Below are 26,522 nucleotides of genomic sequence, written 5' to 3'. Positions count from 1 at the left end.
GTTCAGCTGAGAGTGACAAGAGCTTGAACTAAGAGGCTGTGTCTGTATAACTGGAGAGATGGGGATGTATACAAGATAATGAAGGCAAAAATAACAAGATGTGGTAACAGACTGCTGATTTGGATAATAGAGGGAGGAGTTGAGCAAAGCACCAAACATGCTAGCTTGGGTTACTGGGAGGATGATGGTGCCCTTGATAAGGTAGGTGGAAAGGGCAAAGGGTGGAAAGATTTGGGAGGAAAGATAATGGAGTTCTGTTTGGGACGTGTTAAGTTTGAAGTATATACAGAACATCCAGTTTGAAATATGTAATAGGCATTGGTGATGTATGATTATATCAGGAAAGAGGCGAGGGCTGGCTAAATAAATAAATGATAACAACAACAATAATCGTAACAATAATAGCTGGAATCAGAGATATGTTGGTAAATTTTTAATTAAAGGCCCACAAGACACATTTTAAAATTCAACCTGCATCATTAACATTTTCTTCATCACTTTCTTAAGTCTGCATAATCAACAAAACATTAAGTCAGACCTTGATTTGTAGCTCTGAGTTGTCAATGCTCACACTGAAAATTTAACATTCAGGGGTGGCTAGGTGGCGCAGTGAGTAAAGCACTGGCCCCAGAGTCAGGAGGACCCTAGTTTGGTTCTGGCCTCAGATACTTATTACCCACACAAAAAAAAACTAGCCATGTAACCTTGGGCAAGTTACTTAACCCCAATTGCCCTCCAAAAGGCAAAAAAAATTTAACCTTCGGCTCTCTAGCACACTCCTGGCTAGTATCATTTGCACAGAAATAATTGACTCCATTGTAAGTGATGAGACTATCAATTTAGTACAGAATGAAAAAAGGTGGCACTAGACAGAATTCTTGGTGATACCCACAGTTAATGGACATGGCATGGAGGAAGATTCAACAAAGGAGAATGAACAAGAATGGTCAGACAGGAGGAGAAAAATGTATCTTGAAAGCTCAGACAGGAGAAAATATCCAGGAGGTGAGGGGGATCAACCATGTCAAATGCTGCAGAGAAGTTTAAAAGATTAGAATTGAGAAGAGGTCATTAGATTTAGTGATTAAGAGATTTTTTTTTATCTTGGAGAGGACAATTTCAGATTTAGAAGAAAGTGAGAGGAAAGGAAGCAGAAGTGGCAAGTATAGATGGGTATCTCAAGGAAGCTAGCCAGGATGATAACTAATGAGCATGGTAGAGTGTTTTTTTGTTTGTTTGTTTCTTTTTTGCAGGGAGGAGGGCAGGGCAATTGGGGTTAAGTGATTTGCCCAACCAAGGTCACAGGGCTAGTAAGTGTTAAGTGTCTGAGGTCATATTTGAACTGAGGTCCTCCTGACTCCAAGGCTGGTGTTCTATTCACTGAGCCACCTAGCCACCCCCCTTTTTTGTTTCTTTTTTGTTTGTTTTTAGAGAGGGGAAGGCAGGGCATTTGGGGTTAAGTGAATTGCCTAAGGTCTCATGGCTAGTAAGTGTTAAGTGTCTGAGGTCGGATTTGAACTCAGGTCCTCCTGACTCCAGGACTGGTGCTCTATTCACTACGCCACCTAGCCAACCCCCCCCTTTTTTTTAAGAATGGGAGGAAAATGGGCATTTTGTAGGTGTCAGGGAAGGAGCCAGATGATAGAGACTGAAGATAAGAGAGAGAGAGAGTGTGTGTGAAAGGATGATCCACTGAAGAAGTTGGGAGAGGATGGGAGCAAGAGTGTATATAAGAGAGAGGGCTTGGCTTTGGTAAGGGCCATCTGAATCTGAGATTGGAAAGGAGGAAAATGGGAGATGTTTGAATGGTGTGAGATGAGCAGAAAGGGAGTAAAGGGATGGGGGAGCTCTCCATGTATAGCCTCATTTTTTTTCACTGAAGTATGAGGTGATGCCATTGGTTGAGAAGTGGAGGTAGGGTATACAGTGGAAGGATTTAGGAGAGATGAAGTTTGAAACAGATGTTTTAGAAAGGGCAATAGAGAACCCATTAGGGAGAAAATGTTTGCCTTGCTACAGTGAGGGATTAGTTGAGATTAGATAACATGCCTTTGTAGTGAAATCAATGATAATTTCATAATTTCTTCTACATCTGTTCAACAGCATGTAAATAAGAGAGGAGGCAGACAGTGGGAATAATCTACACTTGGGTTTTGTCAAGGCAAGATGGGTGAATTCAAGAATAGAGAGTCATGTAATAGTGTAATTGGTTCATCAAGGGTTGAGACAGGAGAGGGAGAAGAGTATTGCCAGTGCAGCAATGATGGCCTGAGAAAGAACAGAGGGGTTGAGGGAATGGGTGTTACAGCAAAGACAAAGAATAGAGTTAGGGTTATATGACAGAGGGAAAGAGGGAATGACAAAAGATTGTGATCAAATAAAAGACTTTTGCACTTCCTGAAAGAGGAAGTGGAATCCTTGTGGGTGACAGTAAGATCAAGGCCATAACTGTCTCTCTGTAGCTGTGTAGCTGAGGTGGAATGGAATCTGAATAGGACCAAAAGACACTTTTTTTCTTTCTTTCATGGATTGCCATGACCAGATATTTCATCTCTACCTACTTGCCAGCCTACTGATGATGAACCTGTCCATACTTGTGAAGGGAAGGGAATAAGTATTTATTTATACAGCACCTACTATGTACCAGGCACTGTGCTAAGTGCTTTACAAACATTCACTCATGTGGCATTTGATCTTTGAACTAACCCTGACCGATAGATGGTGTTATGAGAGGTTAAGTCCCAGAGCTCTATCCACCACACCACCAGCTGCCCCACTTGGTTGTCAGACAGGTGACTTGACCTGACATTTGAAGCCTTTCCTAAATGGCAGAACCTGCCAGAGTGGAGGCTCCACTGACTTATTGTTGGATAATAACAGAATGAGCCACAACAAAGCTTTGGAATAGGGCTTTGTGAAGATAGTGGCATAAAGAGCTCCGGCTTTAGTCAGGAGACCTGGGTCAAGATCCTAGGCTTTGATATGCCCTGTGTAATCTTGGTCAAATCACTTTACTTCTGTGAATGTTTCCTCATTTGTAACATAATGAAAATAATATCTGTATTACCTTTACACACTGTTGTTATGTAAAGTATTAGTTATTGTTACAACTATTACTAGTTTTTTAGTGTCCTTTGCCACACAGCTGACTCTTGCTGTAGTCGTGGAGTTTTTAATTTGTTTTTTGAACTTTTTTCTTCAATATTTTGATAACTTCATTTCAATATAAGAAATTTCCTTTGTATATGTCTTATTTTATACATTGAAAACGTTATTCTGAGAAGGGTCCTTAGGCTTCATCCCGAAAGGGCTCAGTGACACAGAAAGAAGATTAAGAATCCCTGCTTTCCTTTTACAATCTATCCTGGCAAGGCTGATCTGCCCTTGGGGAGGTCTGACTTCATTGTCCTCCTGAATCTCATAGTATCTCAAATCTTCCTTCTTAGCTTTTTTTTAAAGTCTGGATCTTTAACGTGAACTGTTTGTTGTGCTTCCGGGTGGCCGAAATACACTTGACCTGGCCTTTACCCACTGGACAATGCTTGACCTTAGGAGTGTGTGTGTGTGTGTGTGTGTGTGTGTGTGTGTGCATCAGTTCACAGTTTAGCTTCTTTATTAGGACTAAGCAGTCAGAGATGGACATGGGGGAATCACTGGGCAGTTGCTCTCAATTACCAATTTTCTTTTCCTGGGGAGCAGAAGAGACTGTGTAGGCAGTTAAAACCACAACTTGGATTTTGTGTCAATGCATGAGCGAAGCCGAGACGCACTGCGAGGGAAAGCATCTATAAACTCATCAGTATTAATAAGAAGAGGCGAGGGGGTGGGGGAACGGCTGGTGACAGTGATTGAGGCGCGTCCACGCGAGTCCGCGTGGCCCGGGAAGTGAATGAATATTAATAACGAGGCAGCCGGGGCCAGGCCTGGCCGGGAAGTGCTTGCGCGCTCCTGAGAAGCCGGCGCCTGCTAAGGAGAGGGGCTGGGGCCGGCCCGAGTGCGCGCGCGCGTTCCTGAAAGCCTGAGTGCGCGCTGAGGGCGGGGAGGGGGAGAGAAGGAAAGGGAGGGGGAGAGAAGGGAAGGGAGGGGGGAGAGGAGCTGCTGGTGCAGCTGGGGGGAAGCGCTCGCTCCGCTTGTCACCGCCGCTCCGGCCGCCGCGGCCCCCGTGGATGGAGGTGTCCGGCTGAGCCCCGGGATCCGCCTCCCTCCGCCAGGAGCCTCACAGGTGCCGTCGCTAGTGGGGCAGCCTGGAGTACGGACCCCCAGCTGCGTTCAGGGACGGGTGGGGAGAGGGGGTGTTGGGGGCCTGTGTGGGGGGCTGAGGAGTCTAGGGGTGAAGGGAATTTCGGGCAGGACCGGCCGGGACCAGCAGCTGCGCTTCGCTCTGCATTCTGGGGCTGTCTCCGGTGGCAGTGGTCCGCTCCTCTTCTCCCGGCCTGGGGATGCGCTTGTCGAGGGTCTCTGTACCCAGAGATGTGGCAGGGGGCGGCTCCCAGGGCTTTGGATATCCCAGGCAGGCCCGTTATGCATGTACGTGCATGTGTGTGCGTGCATGTGTGTGCATGTGTGTGTCTATGTGTGTGTGTGTGTGTGTGTGTGTGTGTGTATGTGTGTGTGCGCGCGCGCTCGGGGGCGGGGGGAGGGGAAGACAAGGATAAGGGGAATGTCACCAAAGCAGGGGTGATTTAGGGAGAGTGGTAGGGAAAGAAATCCCGAACCTTTATCTCTCCCGGCCCAACACACACCGCAGGGTTCCATCTTTGCTCTCTGGTCCTCCAAAATTCCTTCGCCCACCCATTCCCGCGGTTGGCAGAGCATCCCCCGGGATCATGCATTCCTGCAATGTCAGAACCCGAAGTAGCTGCTGCGCCCGCGGGAGTAACAGTTGCGAGTGGAGAGTATTTAAAAACAAAAACACGTTAGGGAAGGGGCCGAGTGTGTTTAGGTGGGGACTGGTTGGCAGGGTTCCCCTGTCCCGTGAGCCAGGGAACATGCTTGCACTGGTCAGCGATCCAGCTTTGCAAATTTAACGTTCCGGATATGCCCCTTCTTTTTCCTCCCATCCCTTCCTCCACTCCCTTGTCTCCACCTTCCCATTTTTAGTTGCTTCTCTCATATTTGGCAAAAAGGGCAGCTGAGGCTCTGCAGCTTATGCAGAATCGTGCTGTGCCTATTTGGAGCTCCAGCCATTGTGCTGCTGGTGGCAATGGACTGTGTGTGTACTCTAGCCAGACTGAAGCAGAATCGGAGGTGGGGAGAGGAGCAAACTGGGAGAGAGTACGGGAGGTCAAAGGAGGAAGAAGGGAGAACCAGAACCAGGGAGGGGTTGCTTTGCTCATTGACAATGAAATGCTCCCTTCTGGTCAAAATGTGTAGCTGTTGGATGTGAAATAAGGTTATTTAATGCTACATAAGCTTTAGAGAGAAGCCCTGGGAAATTTGGGAGTGGAGGGGATGAAGGCAGGTTTCATAGAGGGAACAGAGTGATGGACAGGGTCAGGGGTGCTGATGAGTTTCTGGACGATGTAAAGACCTTGGTGGCCCATAGGCCCAGCGAGGAAGCTACTCAGCCATGCTCCATTCTGGGAGAAAAGACTCATAATTAGTGCTACAGCTCCATTCTGCAATGCATTGTCAAGACTGCAGAGAGAAGTCATATTTTTCTTGCTAGGTCTCTGAAGAGCTTTGTTTTTTAACACTTTGTATATTGGATATATGAGGAAGTGAATCACTGAATCAAGATGAAATAACACATTTTTTAGATTCTCCCTAGCACTTCTCCCTTCAATAGATTACAAGGTGTTTGACAGGCAATATATACTTCCTGTGATTCCACTGCAAAATATGTTTTCATTTCCATTTTCTACTAGGTAGAGAATAAGGCGGTAACTTGCATAATTCTCCTCTTCTACCCCAGGACCATATCGAGGATGGAAAGGTGGGGACAAATGAGTGGATGAAGGGATGGGAAGAAAAAAGAATGTCTGTCAGTTTCACAGAGCATACCCCGAAGCACAGTTTTGCTAGTTATTTTATATTGGGGGGCGGGGGTGAGAGGAAAATGGCTATCTTCTGGTTATTCATCATTTGTTTTTCTTTTGGGGAAATATAGGGAAGAAGGAGGAAGCACGGTCATTCATTAACTTTAGCTTAGGTAAGGGGAGAGCTTTGAGGTAAGCTCTGAATGCAGGGGAAGCAGATAAGAAGTGGGAGGTTGATCCTGGCATTTTAGATAGCACAAAGGCACTAAAGCTGGGGGTGCAGTCGGGGGAGGGGGTTCAGTTGGGAACAAAGCAAAAATGGCTGAGGGAAGGTTTGGTCGGTGAGAATGAAGGGTATTCTACATGACAGGCTGGCATGAGAACCCAAAGGTCTAATGAAGCAGTGGGGGAGGGGGGGGAGGGAGAGAGGGAAGGAAGTGTGGTCAGGGGGGGGGGGAAAGAGAGAGAGAGAGAGAGAGAGAGAGAGAGAGAACACTGAATCTTTGCTTCCTGCCTTGGCACAGAGGCCCTCCTGCAAGCATTAGGCCCAGTTTGTGTACTCTGAGGTTGTGTGGTATGGTGCAAAGAGGTGTAGGAAGAGCCCTAGATTTGGAGCCAGGAGACCCAGATTTGAATCTAAAGCTGGGCCCTTGGCCATTTAACATTTTTTATTAATGACTTGTAGAAAGGCATAGATGATGCGCTTATCAAATTTGCAGGTGGCAAAACTAACACACTGGATGTGTTAGGATTCAAAAATGTCTTTGTTAAACAAGAACATTGAGCCAAATCTAAAAATTTGGGAGTTCTAGAAATCAGCCTCTCAAGGACAAGATGAAGGAGGTGTAGCTGAAACAGAAATAATTAAAGTAGGAATGTACCAGATGGTGGGCTAGGAGTTCTTCCTCCACCACCCCCCACTCACCCCCGCTACTTCTCAGCATCTTCCCTAGTAGCAGCCCTTGTGGAGGGGTCTCTATCACTTCTTCAGCAGAGGGTATGCTTGGGGCAACTTGTTCTAGGCACGGTTTGTGCTACTTTCCCTAAGCACAAAAATTCTTTTTTTTTTTTTAAAGCAATTGGGGTTAAGTAACTTGCTCAAGGTTATAAGGCCAGTTATTATTTCTGGGTGTGGTGCTGGGTATCTGAGCCCGGATTTGATCCAGGTCATCCCGACACTGGAGCTGGTGCTCTTAATTCGCTGAGCCACCTGGCTGCCCCACAAAAATTCTTAGTTGCTGCTAGACTTACATTGAACTTGTAGGTGTAGTAGATGCCTTCAAAAATCCAAAGATATATATATATATATTAGCTGCAGAGGTCAGAACTCGGAATAAAAATTGCAGAGAGGCAGATTTGATCTAAAAATTTCCTAAAAATCAGAGCTGTTCAAAAGAGGAATGGGCTGCCCTAAGAAGATAGGGTGTTCTCCCTTACTGGGAGGACTTTAAGCAAATGCCTGATGACTACTTGTATGGTTTGTTATATATGAGTCTTCCTTAGGCATGGACTGGACTAGATGGCCTCAGATTCTGTCAATCTTATACATATTAGCCATATAAGTATAGGAAAATCACTTGACCTAACTGTAATAAATGTCTTCTTATCTGTAAAATGTACCTACTTCATGGGCTTTCTGTGAGTAAAGAGTTTTGTAAATCTTGTAAGATATATTACTTACTGGCATAGTGAATAGAGCATTCAAGTTGGGAGTCAAGAAGAACTGAGTTCAGATCTTGTGTCAGACTTAGCTGTGTGAACCTGGGCAAGTCATTTAACCTCTGTCTGTCTCAGTTTCCTCAACTGTAAAATGGGGATAATAGTAACAGCTACCTCTCAGGATTATGAAGATAAAATGAGATTATATTTATTAAATGCTTTGTAAACCATGATGTTATGATTGTTGTTGTATATAGGAGTATCCAACTCCAAAATGATTCACTGAGTATTGATTGGCTTCAATGTAATGAGTTCACTAAGACAACAAAAATATATTCAGCTTGAGATAATGAAAGCAGTTATAGATGACACTCCTTTTTAAAACCCAGGGTATTGGGATAGATTTCTTCTTTGTTCATTACTTTACAGATAAGCTAATTTTCTTCTCTGGAATCTTTCTTGGCTAAGAATGGTTTGGTTTCAGTGTAGTATTCCAATCTAGATTTGAAACTAAATCCTGGACCTAGATGTTGTTTGCATTGGCCTCTTATGATGTTACTAGTCTATGATTAGTGGTTTGGATAGTGTCCAAGGGGCCCCTTTGTAATTCCTGAATTTTCCCTAATATATATTTAAAGAAGTGTGAATGCCTGGACCACTAGCTGGTTAACTTTTTGAATGGTTTCAGCTCTCTAGAACAGAACCAGTGATCCACAGGGAGCTGGCTAAAGGAATTTAAAAGAATAGGAGCTCCTTAATGGAAAAAAAGCTAACATTAATTTGGCATTAATTAATTCAATAAACCTTTATGAAACATAATTGTGTCTTGCGTGAAGAATAAAATATCAGTCAAAATGGGAACTGCCCCTTGTCTGTGAATTCATTCCTCTCTAATCCCCTATCCCAGGCCTTTCCATTTCTCAAGGATTTAGTTTTATTCCATAAAAATCTTCCCACCTCAGGAAACTCCTATAGCATTTGTTATTTGTATCAGGCTTTTGCTGCTAATCTTAAGACGATTTTATAACATCTGTAGTGAACTATTGCCTTTTTATTTGTTCTGTGTCTCCCATTAAATTGAAATTTAATGGCTGGAATTGTACCTAGTACAGTATCTTCCACATAGTAGGTGCTTAATGGCCATTGTTAATTGCTTGAGGTTCAGGAGGTATTAGAATTGTACCAGTGTTTTAGGATCTCTACCCTGGTCAGACCATATCTGGAGTATGGTGTTCAGTTGTGGGAGCCATATTTTTAGGAAGGATATTGATAATTCGGAGAGTACTCAGGGGAAGGCATTTTAGATACCACAATTGACATGATGGTAGAGATGGGAGCCACAACCAGAAAAGTGGAGAAATTGGAATGCATTATAGAATCACAATTACTGCCTCCAGCAATGGAGAATGCAACCCATTGACTTCCTATCCTGTGCTATTCTAGCTGCATTCTCATCCATCCATACAACACAAGGGATCCACACAACATAAAGGGTCCTTTCTCTAGGACTTTTAACTTTATGTGGGTAGGAGAGTAGCAGGCAGGTTGTCATTCTGTGATTCCTTATTCTCATTCCATGCCGAGTCCACCTCTTTTCCCAGTCATTCATCTTTTGGATTTCATTTACACCACATCTTGCTCATAAGTCATGGATAATATGCTGCAGCCCATTTATGTTCACCATTACCCTTTGAGTGACCCACAATTTTGATACTTCAGAGACTGTGGTGTTCTATGATTCAGAGCCATATAGTATCACCCAAGGAATGGTGAAAAGAGCCATCCTTGCCACTGATTATTTCCTTTGACGAAGAAGTGATTTGAGTCATTGGCATGCTGATAATTTGTGTTCTGTAAAAAGTTATGAATTAAGGTTTACTAAAGCTTGGAATGAGAAGCATAATGTAGTGTAAAACACTCTGGATTTGGAGTCAAAGGACTAGCTTTAAATATCGGCTTCATTATTTGCTCTCTGTGTAAGTTAAGGCAAGTTACTTAACCTGTATGGACCTAAATAGACCAACCTTTGGTCGAAGTTTAAGATCTTATAATTATCTAGTTCAGTTCCCTTATTTTACAGATGAGGAAACTAAGACCCAGGAAAGACCTATGTGATTTAGGCAGAACTATGATTTAGAATTTAGGTTTTAGATTTCTTTTTCTTTTGTGATTTAGGATTCAGGTTTTCTTTAATTCTAGGAGTCTTTTTTTTTTTTAACAACCCTCAGTTTATAGACTGAAGCATTAATGTGGATACACCAATGCATATTGCTGTTTCCATGCTTTTGCCAACTCTTCTGAAATAATATCCACTGGCCTCTCTAATTCTCTAAATTCTACTTTTTTCCTTCAGGGATCAGCTTAAATCCTACTTCTATGAAGTTTTTCCTGACTTAATCTAGTCTACACTGATGTCCCCTTTTTTCCAAACTATGGTAACCTTGATTGTCTTTCATTTCAATTCATTTTAATTCATTTATTAAATGTCTATTGTGTTTGAGGTACTATAAAAATTTCTCACTTCAAGGAGGTTGCATTCTACTGGAGAGATACAATATGTACAAGTAAGTTAGCTTAAGGTAGTTTGAGATGGGAGAAAGTACTAAAAACTGGAGGGGGGTAGGGAGGGGAATCAGGCTTCATGTAGGAGGTAGCATCTTAATTGATCCTTGAAAGAATGTAGAGGTGAGAGCATTTAAAGTATGGAGGACAGCCTGTAGGAAGGCAAGGAAATGTAAGATGGAATATTAAGTTAATAACTAACAAAATAAGAAGATCATAGCATCATAGACTTAGAACTGGAAAGAACCTTAGAGGTCATCTAGTCCAACTCCATTGTTCTACAAGAGAGGAACTGAGGCCTAGAGAGGTTGAATAATCTTTTTATGTATTTGTCTCCCCCAATAGACTGCAATTTCATTGAGAGCAAATATTTTTCACAGACACAGAACTTTAGAGATGTAAAAGATCTTAGATATTTTTTTTTTCAGAGGCAGGGTTAAGTGACTTATTCAGGGTCACACAACTAGTAAGTGTCTGAGGTCAAATTTGAACTCAGGTCCTCCTGATTCCAGGGCCAGAACTCTATCCACTGTGCAACCTAGCTGCCCTACTTTAGGTCTTCTAGTCTAATTTCCTTATTTTACCTATAAAGAAACAGGAGCCCATAGGAGACATGTGGCTTGCCGAAGATACCACAGATAGTCAGTGACAGACCTGGGACTAGCTTCCAGTCGATAAACACCACCTCCATACTTCTTTTCTCCCCACAGATTGCCTAGTGTTTTCTATTCAGTAAGTGCTCTGTAAATGTTTCTTGTTGGTGATAATGATATCGACTTAATCCTGGGTAAGAACATCCACGTGGTTCTGCCTGATAACAATAACAAGTGGCAATGAAATAATAATTTATGATTATAAAATACTTTGTGTATATTTTCTCATTTGATCCTTACCACGACTATGGGAAATAGGTAGGACAGGTTTATTAATTGGCTCTGTTGAATAGATGATGATACTTGGGCTCAGAGACATTCAAAAAAACTGACTTAAGATCATAGGAGTTAGTGCTTAAGAAACCTTAAGTATCATCCAGTCCCACCCCCTGATTTTGCAGCTGAGAAAACTGAGGTTCATGGAGGTTAATTGGCCAGAGAAGTTAATTAATCTAAGCATCGGAGCTGGGATTCAAACCCAGGTCTTTGGCCATCAAATCTAGTGTTCTTTCCACAACCTCCCAGTTGCCACACTTGCCCTTGGCTTTGTCTCTGTAGAGTTCTATAGTTCAAAAATGGAGCTTATGAGAACAAAGTATATGGTTGTTGATGAATCTGCTTAGCTCTTCTGTAGGGCTGCGACTACAGTTGTACATACCCAAATAAACTAATTACTATGGGAGCACATATGTAGGCCAGTATGGATTTGATTGTCATTCTGTATCATAGCAGAAGAATTTGAGTATGTGGAGAGTTTGAATTTGTTATGCTAAAAATCTATCATGCATGTGCTGCTTAATTCGATTAAAAAATTTATTGAACATTTATTTAAGTACTGAGCATATGTAATGCAATGTGCTGGGGTAGGGGAGAAAGATAAATGAAAAATGACACAATATCTCCCTTCACAGTGGAGGGAAGAGAGGTGTATGCAAATAACTGTAATATCAGTTAGACTGTGATTATAGGGACACAGGAGAGGTCAAACAGAGTAGCACTAGAAATTCAAGTATCCCTACTAATTGGGCAGATCAGGAAAGGCTTGTGGAAGAGGTACCTGAGCTGCCTTAAAGAAAGAAAAGGATTTCAACAGGTAAAGTCATGGGAGGAGTTTGCTCTAGACATAGAAGATGGCATGTGCAAATGAATGAAGGTGGGAGAGGACAGGATCAAGGAATAGTTAGTCCACAATGAGTGTGAACAAAGGCTAGAAAGGAATGTAGGAAACAACTTATCAAGGGCTTTGAATAATCAGCTAAGGAATTTCATATTTTATTTGCCAGGGGAAAATATTCTTCTCTCTCCCACTTCCCTACTTCCCCCAATGAAAAAGAAAGAAAAACAAAATCCTTGTAACTAATATGCAACTGTGAATTACTTGAGCTGCTGTGCAAAGAAAGAATAGACCAGAAAGCTAGTTAGGAGGCTGTTTCAGTGGTTCATGCAAGAAGTAATGGGAGACTAAAATAGGGTGCTGAGAGTGGGAGTGGGAAGGAGAAGGTATGAAAGTAGAATTGATAGGACTGAACATCTGATTGGGTATTTTAGATGAGGGAGAAGAAACAGTCAAAGATGACATACACATAGCTTCTCACAAATGATAATAAAGCAAAGTACTGAATGAGTCGTATAGAAAATAAGCCTTAGGTAAGTAAAGGTACAGGTTTCCTGCACAGTGCTTACCTGTGTCTGATATTCAGCATAGCTGTGGAAGGCCTTTAGGGGGAAATGTAGCTGGCTTAGGCGGCCTCCCTACTGACTGATAGAATCATCAGTTAAAAACAACTTCAAGAAGTTATTTAGTCTGTCTTTTATATTGGTGTTATTTACAAAACCCAAATATAAGAAGTATCCTAAATATATGTGGCATCTAGAATATACAGAATGTCCAAAAGATGGGTGTTTTTTCCCTAAGCGTGTAATAGTAATAGGAATTTGAAGATCTTCCCTGCCCCTTAATAAGCCTAAGGGAATTTGAAAACCTTCCCTGCTTTGAAAAATATACCCTGCCCCATAACAGACTTAATGTAATCACGTGGAGCCTGTGGTGGGAGGAGTTTGCTGAAGGGTGGGGCAGAGCCCACAGGAAGCTGGGAGTCAGAGCAGCTAGACACGGTTGGGAGCAGAGGATGCTTAGGAGGGAGACAGGCTTGTGAGTAAATGTTGGTCTTGTGTTGGTTTATGGGAAGGCTAAAGGGTTCTGTGGCTCTCTGTGCTGTTATGGCTTATTAACTTCTTTGCTACTATGATGGAATCAGCTTACTGGTTTGGGGATTCAGTTTGCTGGTGTTTGAATAAATGTTTTGCTTCTGTCTTATATGTGGAGAGTCTGTTATATTTTGTGATCGAGCACTATGCAGGTATATTTATGGTGACTGTTGGTGCTGTGAATATCACATTGGCACTACAAAGGGGAATAAAGCTATTTGCTGATGGTTGGTGATAATGTTCTGAATATCCCTTGGCAAAACATAGAAAAAGAGGCCAGTCCTGGATCATCTTGTTTCTTCTTCTTTTCTTAATTTCTAGATAAGGTCAACGTGAAAGTTGCTCTTGGTCTAAACCTGCACAAAATGGAGGCCCCGTTGGTGAGCCTAGATGAAGAATTTGAGGACTTGCGACCCTGCTATTCAGAGGACAAGGATGAGAAACCTCGATGTTTCTATGGCTCGTCTCCCCACCACCTAGAAGACCCCTCTCTCTCTGAGCTTGAGAATTTCTCCTCCGAAATTATTAGCTTCAAGTCCATGGAAGATCTTGTGAATGAGTTTGATGAGAAGCTCAATGTCTGCTTTCGAAACTATAATGCCAAGACTGAGAACCTAGCCCCTGTGAAGAACCAGTTGCAGATCCAGGAGGAGGAAGAGAATCTGCAGGATGAGGAGTAAGAAATCTTACCATACCTACTTTGTCTCAGATAAAAGTCTATATTTAAGCTGAGGCTTCCTGACAAAGTATCATCGTGAATCCACAGATTCATGATTGGTCATATCCACTCCCAGACTCCCCAACAAGGCCATGCTGCACTCATTGGACAACTGTTCACCCCATTCTGATCTTATGCCACTGCCACTATAGCTGTTCTTTTTTGGGATCACTTTTTCCAGGGTTGAAGCCTTAGAGGAATGAATAGATTTTTGTGAATAAGAAGGTTTTCCTAGCTGTGAAATGCAATGTCAGGAACATTAAATTCAGAGGCAAGTGTGATATGATAGAGAGAATGATGGACTTGAAGTTAGAAAGATTTGGGTTTCAATCTCACTTCACACACTAGCTATGTTGTTATTTAACCTCTCTGTGCCTCAGTTTCCTTATGTTTAATTTAAACAGCTAGACACTTTGGCCTCTAATGCCCCTTCCTGCACTAGATTATGATCCTATTATCTAGTTGCATTGTAACTTTCAGAATTCCAGGACTCTCTCTCTCTCTCTCTCTCTCTCTCTCTCTCTCTCTCTCTCTCTCGTTCCTTCCTGCCTTCTTCCTTCCTTTCTTTCTTTCTTTCTTTCTTTCTTTCTTTCTTTCTTTCTTTCTTCCTTTCTTTCTCCAGTGTACCAGGCAATGAATTAGAAACACAAAACCCATGAATTTCAATTCTTGTTCCATCTTTCACTTGCTGTGTGACCTTGGGCAAGTCACTTAACCTCATTTGACTTCCTAGGGTCTTTGGCTGTGAAACCTCTGAAGCACAGTCTTTGCAAGGCAGGTCCAGGAACTTGCAAAGAATATAAATTCTTACTTCACCAAAATGTGCTCTGAAAATGATAATAGAATATGCCAGCTTTTTCTCACTTCCAACAACAAATTATTCCTTCCTTTTTCTAGATCTTTATCTGTTTCTTTGAGGGGGGAAAGCTCAGGGGGCAAGGTCTTATTCTCCTCTCAGGTCTGGTCCCATCAGTGGAGGTCAAGAAATGTTCATTAGTGTCCTGTGAGGCTATTATCTTCCTTCTGCTTCTCCTGCCTCCCCTGCCTCATTACTTCTTCATCCAGGAGACTGAAGGTCAAATAGCGTAGCAGAAGTTGAAGCATGATTTGGGGGTACAATATATATGGAGGAACACAGAGAAGCTAATATCGGCATTTCACAGGCTTCTGGTTTCTGACCACTCTCAGAAATGTCTTCAGGAAAGCTGAATCAAAACTCTAGTGTGGCTTTACGGTATAAAATTAGCACAATTAAGCACTGGGTGGCATTTTCTAGACATTTGTTGGGCTATCTATCTTGGCTATAAAATGACCCCTGTGACAAAGGCAGGCTGGCAGTACTTTTCCCATTCTTCACCTCGCCACTTCTTCCTGAGTGAAGCCTGTCTGTTGTCATGGCAATCTCTGGGCAGATTCAGTATTTAGGGAGATGAATTGAGTGTTTCTGAGCAGGTCTTCAAGGATAGAACCAAATAACTGGAACTGTAGGACAAATCAGTAAAGTGCCTTGGTCGTTTGGTCAAGTAACTCCCTTGAAGAGAACATAAGACAGAGAAACAAACCCAGGGACAGCTATCAGAATTTATTTTAGTAACTTGCACTGGGAAAGATCTAGGAAATGAACTTGCTAATGATAATTAGTGATAATAGTGGCTTCTCCAAGTGCTTTATGTTTACCTTATTTGATCCTTACAACAAGCCTGTGAAGTAACTGATGTTATTATGTCCATTTTACAGATGAGGAAACTGAGGCTTCAAAAAAGTTAAGTCACACAGTTAGGCAGGATTTGTCTCAAGTCTTCCTGACTCCAAGTGCAGTACCCTATCCACTGCACTACCTAACTGCCAAGGGAGACATTAAAGGCGGATGTCTGTCTTAGAAGGGCTGGGAAGTGATAATAAGCATTGAAGGACAACCAGGCTGTGGTTTTGAGTTCAGAAGACATAAGACTTCTTCTGGGTGGTCATTGCAAAGACATTATTGAACTTCTTCTCTGCCATATAATCAGTCAGAAGGGCAGAACTCTGGTAATCTGTCAGTGTGGCTCATTAAAATTCTGAAGAGCCAGCCTCCTGCCTCATCCCAATTCTAGCCATCACAGAGGGTGAGGAGCTAGAAACAATGGTTATTGACACACAGTTGTTCTTTCTTTGTTTAAATATAATCCTTGGGTTAAAGATTTCAACTCACCAGAGTCAGCACGGTGGTGCAATTTTAAACCTTGGCACCAGTTTATACTTGAAGTTAAGCTATGACTTACAAACACACACTGCTACGGGTCATAGTGTCCACCTGTGGTTTGGAGAATGATCTGGTTTGGGGAATTCTGAGCTAATGGCTTTCCCTCTTGCTGCATTTTGTAACCTCAGGTAAATTAGTTCTCCATTTACAGGTTCAATTTTCCTGCATGCCAGGTGAAAATAATGCTAATCTGTAGGGAATGGAAAAGCTTAAAAAGTCATTTTAAGGCATTTATTTGTTCATTTGAGAATGTGAGAGAAGTCACTATCCCTGCCCTTGTGTAGCTTACTGTCCAATAGGGGGATAAGAGACCAGCATAGTTACATATAAGTTAATATATGTAATCAGTTTACAATATGGTAGTATTGGCATGACATTGCATAGAATCACACATGCCAATAATTGTTAGTGCTCATTGAATTCAAACATGACTTCAAAATTCCAAACAGAAAATATTGTCTATACCTGGGAGGTCAGTCTTACAAATCAAGTAGGTGCCCCAGAACTCATCTCGACAGATGTTTGTTGGGGACCAAGTTAGGATCAGTGTAGGAGTTCCACATAGCTTCTCACCATACTTGGCAGGTGCGTGAAATTTCCTAGAAGTGGACAGGGAAGTGGGCCATGTTGCCATCTTAGGATCCATACCTATCCATTCGCATATCCTCTTTCTGGGGGTGCCCTCCCCTTTATACATATCCCATTCTTCCCTAGGCACATGCTAATCCAAAGGCAAAATGCTTTCTTTCAAAATAAACTTTCTTTGATGTAGAACCTAGCTGCTGGCCTTAGCAGCAAGTACAATGAGCCTTAGGTAATAGGATAAAGGTAATGGTTCAGCTAAGGGCATGTGTTTCATCTTTGTTTTCTATAAGTAGTACAATTTATAGATGCTAAATAATTAATTACAAGATAGTATTCAAGGTTTTCCTTTCCCTAAGACAATGCTAAAGTGCCCAGTTCCTTCTCTTGAAAGCTCAGCTCTGCGCTCCACCTTAGGCTACCTTTTAATCAGGATAACTCCACTTTTAGAAGCTCAGCCTAGGATGCAATAGAAAGCCTCTGTAGGGAGATAAATACTTCCAGCTCCCTCTCTCACAAAAAAAGCTTTGTACTTTTTCCTCTTGGCCCCTTTCAGTTGGCCTTCCCCTGGCCTCTCCGCCCTCCCTTCCCTCATCCCCACCCCCACCCCCAAGTTATTGCTGCTGCTGACTGCCTAATTTGTCTTTGCTTCCTCAGTGGCGCTCTCTCTTTGTACTCTGATGAAGCCAGTTGTACCCATAAGGCTTTCACTCTTCCTTTAATAATGCAATTCACTTCAGGGGGCTCAGAGTAGTGGCTGTCTGGGTGTGTATCACATGAGGGACCCCAGGTTAAAAGGGTTAGAGTGTAGGTTTGCCAACTGAATACCTGGGTTTTTCTCATTCATACAGAATTCTAGGTTTTGATTTGGTATTTTAAAATTATGTCTTCTGGAACCACTGATATATGCATACAAGGTAGATATGAAAAAAAAATAATGCAGTTGATTAGGAAGCCCTTGAATTTGAACTAATTTTTTAAATTAGTTTTAGCTCAGCAGAATCTAAGACCTAAATGAGAGGAGGTAAGGGGGAGAGAGGAAAAGAGTGGGGTGGGAAGAATGTGACAGTGTGAAAGAGGAAAACCTGGCCGAGCAAAAATAAAAAAATCCAAAAAGGATAGAAGTGACAAAACATGCTGGGGAGGAGAAGGCTTAGAAAGCATCATTGAAAGGCCAGAAATTGGAGAAGGGAGGCAGCTGAGTAAAGCCTCAGAAAGGAAAAACACTCCCCAAAGGATTTAAGAGCTCTCTCAGCTACCATCCTAAGGAGGTGAACACTTTCAAGGTGAAGTGAAAGTTGATGCAGTGTAAGAAGGGTTTCATCTTCCTTCCTGCCCAGAGTAGGGACAAAAGATTTCTGCTTTTTTTGAACTTGACTGAATTTTACTTTTTTTTTTTTTTTTGCACTTGTTACAGGGAAGATCTGGAAGGTCAGTGTATTACCCACTACAAACATGGTTCTTGTATAGCCCTAACAACAATTCTATAGATTTGGGAGTAAGGATTTAGAGAAGGAGCTGAAGGGCACTGCTGAGTTTTTTAAAAAAATTCTGTGGGATGTTCAAGAATGGGATTCTGATGTATGAGACAGGGTCAGCTCTGCTTTTAGCATAGTATCCTTATCTGAGAGAGCTGATCATTTGAGTTTTCCTTTATTGGAATGCTAATGGAACTCAGGTTTAAACTCATCAGGGATTAATGCAGTTGAACAGGAACTGATAGAGATTAGGAGATTGTCAGTCTGGTAACACTACTAGGTTTAAGAATTCCTTTCTGAAATCTTTCTAAATAGATGTCTAATGAGTATTTGATGAGTTGGTCTCTTGAAGAGCTCTCTTATAATGCCAGAAAAATAGAGCATAAATGGACTACCGTTATATTGTTAGATTTTCTGGGGTGCCTCTTTTGTTTCTTCACTCATGGTGGACTATATGCTCCAGGAAGGACTCTTTGTTTATGATTCCTATTTTGCATCTGCACAATATCAAATGTGTGTGCTTAGTTTTTCCTTTGTCCTTGGCTACCCCCCACCCCCCTATACACTACTAGCACATTTTAAAGTATTTGTATTCAGTATTCTGCATGTGAATCTTCCATTGTGTATATGGCACACTGTGTGCGTTGAAGCCTTCATGCTGTAAAATGCAGGCATGTTACAGGCATGCGTTCCAGTGTTACTGTGTATGCCGTGCTTCTAGAATTTAAACCATTTTACATATGCATACATGGCACTCTTGTGTGTTCAGGCTGGGTAACAATTTTGCAGCACATTTTGGAAGGAGCTTACAGGCATGCCTTACCTTACATCATAATCAAAATCATCAGCATCTGCATCATTACACTTGGTGTGTTATTTTGCACATTTAGATTTCTTGGTGTTGGCTTATGTCTGTGTGATATTGAGACCAACATAGATCACACACACACACTATCTATGTACATGTAAATTATTGTTATTGCTGTTCATGTTGAATAAATAAGCATGTGTCTCTGCCTTTTTTATTTATTTTGTGTTTAAATCCCTCCTGAAACATCTATTTTTCAAAAGGTGTCTTCTGAATTAGATGTGTTGGGTAATAAGAGCTATTTAAAAGCAATCTTACATCAAATTTAAAACAAATGTATTTTTTTTTTACTTTTTGGGGGGCAATTGGGGTTAAGTGACTTGTCCAAAGTCACAGGGCTAGTAAGTGTGTCAAGTGTCTGAGGCCAGATTTGAACTCAGGTCCTCCTGACTCCAGGGCTGGTACTCTATTCACTGTGCCACCTAGCTGCCCCTAAAACAAATATTTATTAAGCATTTCTTATGGATCAGGCTAAGTGCTGGGGATAAAAAGAAAAAGTAAAAACATAACAAAAATATTAAAAGAGAAGCAACTCCTTCCTTGCCCCCCACCCCCTGTGCAGCTAAAATGAACCATGAAGAGATAACTGTTTCTATTAACTATGTACTTTTTGTAATATATTGATACCTTGTGTGAGGTATATAGGGCCTGCTGCTTGAGAATATCAGGTTGTAGAAAGGGCAGGGTTATACCATCCCTGTGTGTCTTGGGGGCAAGCCATTAATATTAAACAAGAGTTGGAGGAATCTCAATTATGCAGCTTAGCTTCTGTGAGGCAGTTAATTTTCTTGACATATTAGGTAGTAGATCTCTCGGGACCCATGCAAGCTGTATGAAGGTCCCGGACCTCAGTGAGAGAGGGTCATTCATCCAGGAAATCTTCCTGCAGGTCTTTACAAACTTCTGCCTACTAATAGGAAAGGAAACCAGTAAGTTACCACGCAGGATCACAAGAAGTGAACCATGCACCTGCTCTAAGGGTAGATTTATGTTCAGGCCCAGATATAAGTCACTTGTTTATCTGTAGCCTTCAATGTTAGTGATTTAAGACAAGAAATTGCCCTGCCTTCAGGTACCTCAATCCTGAAATAGCTGACCTGGCACCAGTGTGTCTTGGGCCTTTTAGCATTCATTGTTCCTTCTTGCTGTTTGCCTTCTAATGTGATTCCTAGGCTGTTTTGACCAAGCATGCTGGAAGGCAGATGATCTCAGCCTGGCACACAGAGAAGCCTCTCTCCTTCTCTAGCTGAGTTCTTCCTTCCCCCAGGCGGAGCCAGGTCACAGATGTCTGCTAACAAGAAGCTTTCTTTGTTTTCAGAGTTTGGGATGCTCTGACGGACAATTACATCCCTTCACTCGGGGACGACTGGAGGGACCCAAACATCGAGGCTCTGAATGGCAACATCTCAGACGCTGAGGTACCTCTCTGGGGCCTTGACAGTTGTACTATATTGAATGGGTTTTGTGGAGATGTTGATTTCTTTAGGTAAAATGATCACCAACATAAGTAATTTATATTATTAGTAAACAACTTCTAGTAAAGACTGGCAATCATTGCTTGAAGGAAGGAATAGGATGGGTGGGTGGGAAGGGTGGAAATGGGGAAGTGACAGATCAAGGGTGGCTGCTAGTTATTAGGGGTAGCTATTTTTAAGAGGTATGTATCCAGAGAGTTAACATCATTGACCTTTGTAACACAAAACGTGAAGTGAATAGGTCTGAAGTGTAAGAAATTGGGCAAATGTTACAGGCTATTTTTGTGCTCAGGTAATGACATTCCCTGGCAGAAGTTGTAATGAAGCCAGTTCTCCTATGTAAGAGAACAGATGTTATCTCTTTTCCCTCTCTTCCATCAAAAACATTGTCAAAAATGTTGCTGGTACTAATTGCTCACAGTTACTCTGCAGGCATGACCATAGTTCTGGAGCAAGTTCTTATGGCCAGATAGATATGGGGATGTGTTCTTCAGGAAATCTGACTGGAAGGCCTTTGAGTGGCTAAGCCAGGGTCAGACACCTTGGCACTGAAAAGGAAGGTGGCTTGGCAAATGCAGAGGAAAATCTCAAGAGAGTAGGGCAAGTACAGGAATCTATTTTGAGCCTTTTGTACAAGATAGCAAGATGTGAAATCCATCTAGATCCAAGGTGAACATCTCAGCCAAAGCTACGAATAGAAGAAAAAAAACCCATTTATTGTCTTCATTCATTTGACTCCCTGGAAAAGGGTCACTTTTCTTTTGGCTTGTTCTCTAGATTTTGCTGGTAGGGAAAACAAATGTGGCAAACTTGAAATGAACTGAAGAGTTTTATCTTGACCCAGGTTTCCCTGTGCTATGTCACTAAAAAATCCATCTGTAAAAATTCCCCTTGCTGGTCTACAGTTTCTATAGGTTACCTGTCCAGAATAAGTGCTCAACCAGCAACAGGAATAAATCAGATTTATACCTTGCTTTCTAGTTTACAAGGTCCTTTCTACACCTCAATCTCCTGAAATAGTTCTAAGTATTATTATCCCTATATTATGGGTGAAGGAACAGAGATTTAGTGAGGTTAAATGACTTGACTGAGCTTGCACAGATAGTAAGTGGGGGATCCATACCTCAAACTCAGCAGGTCTTCTGACTCTGAGTCTGGTGTTTCTTCCACTATACCACAGGTAAGTGTTATTGGGAAAAAATGAAATTTGCTTAACTCCTGAAATGCAGAATGACACAAGAAACCCCAGACCTCAGAAAAGTTATTTATTCATCCTGGAGGTGGGGAGGGGTGCTTAACTGCTCTGGGTCAATGGTTTCAATACTTCTAGATTCCTATTAACATGTTTGGTAAACATCTCCAGCAATGAGTACGAGGTCCTGTCTTGAGCATGAACTCTTTGCGTGACTCTTGGCTACTGACTTTTTTTCTCGAGACTATAATTTTTCAGTGTTTCTAGAGAAGATATTATTATTAGCTGCCTGGTGCCAAAAACAAATCCTATTTGTGAGGGAGCTTAGAATGGATATGTAGTGAATTTGTTTTCTGGCATTAAAATCAAACCCATCCTAGTACTAAGGCAAATTCTGCTTTGTTATATCTCTTGCCACTTTCCTGGCTCAACCCTGGGTCAAGCTCAAGGAGACACAAGACGGCTCTTCAATAGAACTCTAATTTATCCTCATTTGCAGATTTCCCTCAGGAGTGTTCACATTTCAGGGTGAATGGAATGACCCTGAGAAAGATGAACTTGAGACCCACACAAAATCCCTTCCATCTAGTGTAAAGGAAAAGGTAGTTCAAGTGAATAGAGAAAAGCTTCTTCCTTCTTCATCACTTGGCTATCTCTGACCCTTATTTAATAGCAAGCAGAGGATGACCTAGAAGGCAAATCAAAATATCTTTTGTCTTCTTCAGGGAACTGAGCAGCCAGCTGAGCCTTTGGGGTGAGGGAGTGGAGGTGGGGAGAGTTAGATTGAATCTAGAAAGTGGAAATCTTTAAGGCCCTTCCTCTGGTGTTCCATTCTGTTAGGACAGGATAGGTATCCCTGGCACACCCTCCTCAGGTATTCCTGGGTTAGTCATCAGTAACAGAAAGACCACATTGCTCCTTCATGGTCTGTTTCTTAAATGAGATGAAAAATAGATCTTGGGCTGACTAGCTCCGTGGGGCCAAACTGGTAGCTTTCTTTTGTCACCTTTGACATTTTTATCTGAAGATAAGAATTGCATTTTTTCTTTTAACTTGAAAGAGGGATGTACCAGTGGACCTGCTATTTATGTCAATGATATAAGGGAAGGGAAATTTTGTGTAAAAGGCTAAATGTGCTATAGAGATGAGTCCTGTTTATGAATGGAGTGAACTCGAGTACTTTCAAAAAACAAAAACATTTAACATACCTGTTCTTTGAACACAAGTACTCAACCCAGGATGATTTTATTTGCTGTTGTGCATCAGGTATTAACAAACATCAGAACCATTAGTACTATTACCATGTATAGAAATTTGCATTCAACTCTAAATCTTCCAGGTTCCACAGCCCTAATGAAACTCTCCTCTTCAGATCAAGGAGGGAGAAACTTCTGACTGAAACAGACATTTTGGACTTCTAGACTCAGCTTAGAAGAGTTTGAATGATTCTCATTGAAAGAGAATAGTTTATTTCAAATTCTTTTGACTTTGGATATCATAGAAGCAACTTGCAAGACTCCTCCCATCCCACAGAGAAATGCAAAGTCTTAAAAAATTGGATTATTTTCCCATTTTAATATTATTTTCATTTCCATATTGGCCTTTTGCCTTCTACCCAAAGAGCTATCTTTTGTAACAAAAAATTTAAAAAAAGAAATAGAAAACAGAAGTAGTTCGACAAAACTAAACAACACACCGATCAAGTCAGACAATGTATACAATGCAGAAATAGACACAAACTCTTGATGGCTTTGCCTGAATGTTTTTCTGGTCTATAATCACATATTAGAATAGTTCCTGTGATCTATTTTTGGGTAGCACAGATGAGGCCAGAAGGATTCCCCATGACCCTTTTTGCACACTGAAATAACAATCCAATTCAGGGCACCTCAAAAGCTATATATTTACACATGACGCATGTGGTCATGTACTGGAATCTTCTCATTTTCCAGGTTTATGCCTTCTGTAAAATAAATTTCCTCAGGGGTCCAGGGGAGCTGCTGAATCTATGAGGAGTTAGAGAGCTTGCTGAAAAGTGGGTGAGGCAAGAGCAGAATCAGAGGGGAAGCCAAGGAGATAGTCCAAGGCTGGGTAGAGAGAGCAAGGGAATGAGAGCCAGGTTGTAATTGGAGGAGGATCAGGGCAGGACTGAGGTAGAACCATAGGGAGTATAGGAGCAAGACCCAGGGCTGGTTGAGAAGTGATAGAACACAGCAGAATGAGAGTCTGCACGTTAAGAAGAGGAATCTATGTTCTAGAGAGTAGTCTACATAAATCCTATCCCTTGCATTTAAGAAAAAAACAAAACAATGCTAGAAGGAAGAAAAATAAGTTCAATGCCACTCTCTTTTAACTAAGTCCTTTCCACAGAGTCCTAATTGATTTTCACAATCTTTCCTCAAACCTGGCAGATCAGCCTAGTCAGGCTTTGTTTGTGTCTGAGAAACACAAAGATCATCCTTCCTGCTGTATAGCCCCAAGTATATTAACTTGTAAACCGCAAGGAGGATCCATCCTGAGAAGCTCCCTCCCTGGCTTCAGCAGGAAATGTAAAAACACAGTGAGCGTCTTAGGAAGGGAAGTAGCATACTTAAAAGCTACATCATTAGTAGCCAATTATGTAAAGTCACTGTAATTGGCCACATTTAAGAAAATGTAAACATTGCAATTATTTATAGATTTTATGCCAAAGGTTTTTCAGCATACAGAACTGCAGCTGCTGTCAGAGGGATATGAAAATCAAACTGTACTTCCCAGCACGGGTCCGACTTTCGCCACAGGACTTTCTGGCCCCAGGAAAGCTCTACCATGTGAATACAGTTCTGAGCAAGTCCTGGTCCTGAGGAGCACTGTTCTGCTTGATGGAGAACTGCTGTAACCAAGAAACTAACACAGGTGGTGGGGTTGGCAGAGAGAGGAACATATGGGTTAAACAGCAGAAATAGATGTCACCATCTGGTTCTGTGGTACTTCCATCTCAGCTCCTCAAAATTGGCCCACAATCTCACTGTCCTGCCTGTTAGCCGTGCTTGGTACTAACGGAGTTTAAGGCAAAAACTATCTATTTTTGTTCACATGAGCTGGCTCTGGATTTAAATGAATGTTTGTTATGGGGGATTATGGGAGCCTCAGCAATCCTCAGGATGTATGGGTGTGGTTTTTAGAAGATCAAAGATGCCATACAGTGCCAAGTGTTCAATTTAGGCCCTGACAAATGATGGTTATCATCCAAAAAATGTCAGAAAGTGTGAGAGACAAATAGTAGCCCACTTGGTCTGAAATTATTCTGTTTTGCTATCAGGCTGGCAGGTCCCTATCTCCTTCAATTTTATCTCTGTTTACTGATTGGTTGTGTTACATAGAGAGTCGTTGTGTAGGGGTGTTCCTTTCTGGTTCAACCCCAAAAGAGTGGCTAGAAATGTGGATTAAGGCTCTTGGGGAGCTGAAATGACTCTGTAAGAAAAGGGGGATAAGTGTAGGAATTGAATTTGTCTCTGGTATTAAGGAATATTTCTTGCACAGGACTATGGAATAAAGGGGAAAGGTAATATAGTTCCAAGGAGAATGGCAAAAATCTATGTCCTAGGAAGAGCCAGTTGAAAGCTGCAAGGGTGAAGTGGCACCTGAGTTGTTTTGTTTGTATGAGGGGACTATTCAAGGAATGCTGCTTGGGACAGATTTCTAAGAGGACTTAATTGTCCAAATCTGAACAGTTTATGTGTTTGGGAAGGTGATGGTTTAAATAATTGGATTTGAGCATACATTTCCTAAGAGGCTAAGAGTATGAAGATTGGAGGCTGCTGTGCTGTAGCTAAATTGTGGCCAGGAGCATTGCTCCTTTTCTTCCTCAGGAATTCTAGTGACTCATCCTAGTTACTGTTTGGAAATAAAGATGAGGAACTCCTCGAATTGGAATAGTAAAATGCTGGCTCCTTGAGGTCAGTAACTGTTTTTCATTGTCTTTTGATCTCCATCACATAGTACAATGTACACATAGTAGGCACTATACGGCCCATACATAGTAGGCTCTTAATAAATTCTCCTTGGATTAAATTAGGGATAGCGTAGAGAGTAACTCTGAGAAGTATGTTGACCATTGGTGAGTATTTGTTCACCTAGAGTTGCTCTAATTCAGTTGAACTTTGTTCTGAGCTGCAACCCTTCACAAAACCCTAGGACATTGAGGTCCCATGAGTTTTCTTAGGATTATATGATCCTAGAGACTCAGAACAAATAGATTAAGTGAGCTTTTAAAATGTTATTTTATTTTTAGCTTAGTTTGACCTTCATTTGATGGTACTAGGTTACTCAGTGGCCTATCCCATGTGGATTCATTGCATGCCGCTTCTGTCATGACACCACACCTGCAACCCAGGAAAGCTATGGTGGATCAGCACAGTCTTAAAACAGGAGTATTTGGCTTGGGGCAATCCTTTCCCCCATTTCCCTCTAAAAATATTAATAAAAATGAAATCTGGTGAGAAACCCTCAGATTGGAACTACTCAATAAGGTAAGTAGTTAAATCATGACATAGGAGGCAGTTGCAGCATCATTTACTTTGTGAAGACAATGTGGGTTCTTTAAAATGCAGGCCTAACAATTTCAGTTTATATTTTTGAGATTTTAATATGGCTTCAAGTTTTATGGTGGGAGAGGAATCTGATAGCCACAGATCATCACCTAAGAAGAAACTGTCAGGGGCGGCTAGGTGGCGCAGTGAGTAAAGCACTGGCCCGTTAGGAGGACCCGAGTTTGGTGCCAGCCTCAGACACTTAATACACACACACACACACAAACCTAGCTGTGTAACCTTGGGCAAGTTACTTAACCCCAATTGCCCTCCAAAAGGCAAAAGAAGAAGAAGGAGAAGGAGAAGGAGAAGGAGAAGGAGAAGGAGAAGGAGAAG

At 41.8% G+C, this 26,522-nt stretch overlaps 1 protein-coding gene across 6 annotated transcripts in view; it reads left to right on the top strand.

Moving 5' to 3' along the window:
* The window catches only part of FEZ1 (fasciculation and elongation protein zeta 1), a 95,280-nt gene that overhangs the window by 50,428 nt on the left and 18,330 nt on the right, over positions 1–26,522 (top strand). Inside the window, exons 1-3 of one of the 6 annotated variants that reach the window (XM_069080528.1) lie at positions 3,884–4,022; positions 13,382–13,736; positions 20,267–20,366. In XM_069080528.1, the coding sequence (XP_068936629.1) occupies positions 13,426–13,736; positions 20,267–20,366 (411 nt within the window). In that variant the 5' untranslated portion in view covers positions 3,884–4,022; positions 13,382–13,425. Of the gene's footprint in view, positions 1–3,883; positions 4,023–4,089; positions 4,223–4,401; positions 4,528–5,914; positions 5,936–10,051; positions 10,073–13,381; positions 13,737–20,266; positions 20,367–26,522 lie in introns of those variants that run through there. The other 5 variants (XM_069080527.1, XM_069080531.1, XM_069080530.1 and 2 more) reach the window with 5 other exon arrangements.

This window comes from Petaurus breviceps, unplaced genomic scaffold (genome assembly GCF_028583685.1).
Source record: "Petaurus breviceps papuanus isolate PSGF00001 unplaced genomic scaffold, PetGlider_PUasm1.0 91133, whole genome shotgun sequence".
Taxonomy (NCBI): domain Eukaryota; kingdom Metazoa; phylum Chordata; class Mammalia; order Diprotodontia; family Petauridae; genus Petaurus; species Petaurus breviceps.
Note: the sequence above shows the minus strand (reverse complement) of the source record. Positions and strands in the feature narration are given on the sequence as shown.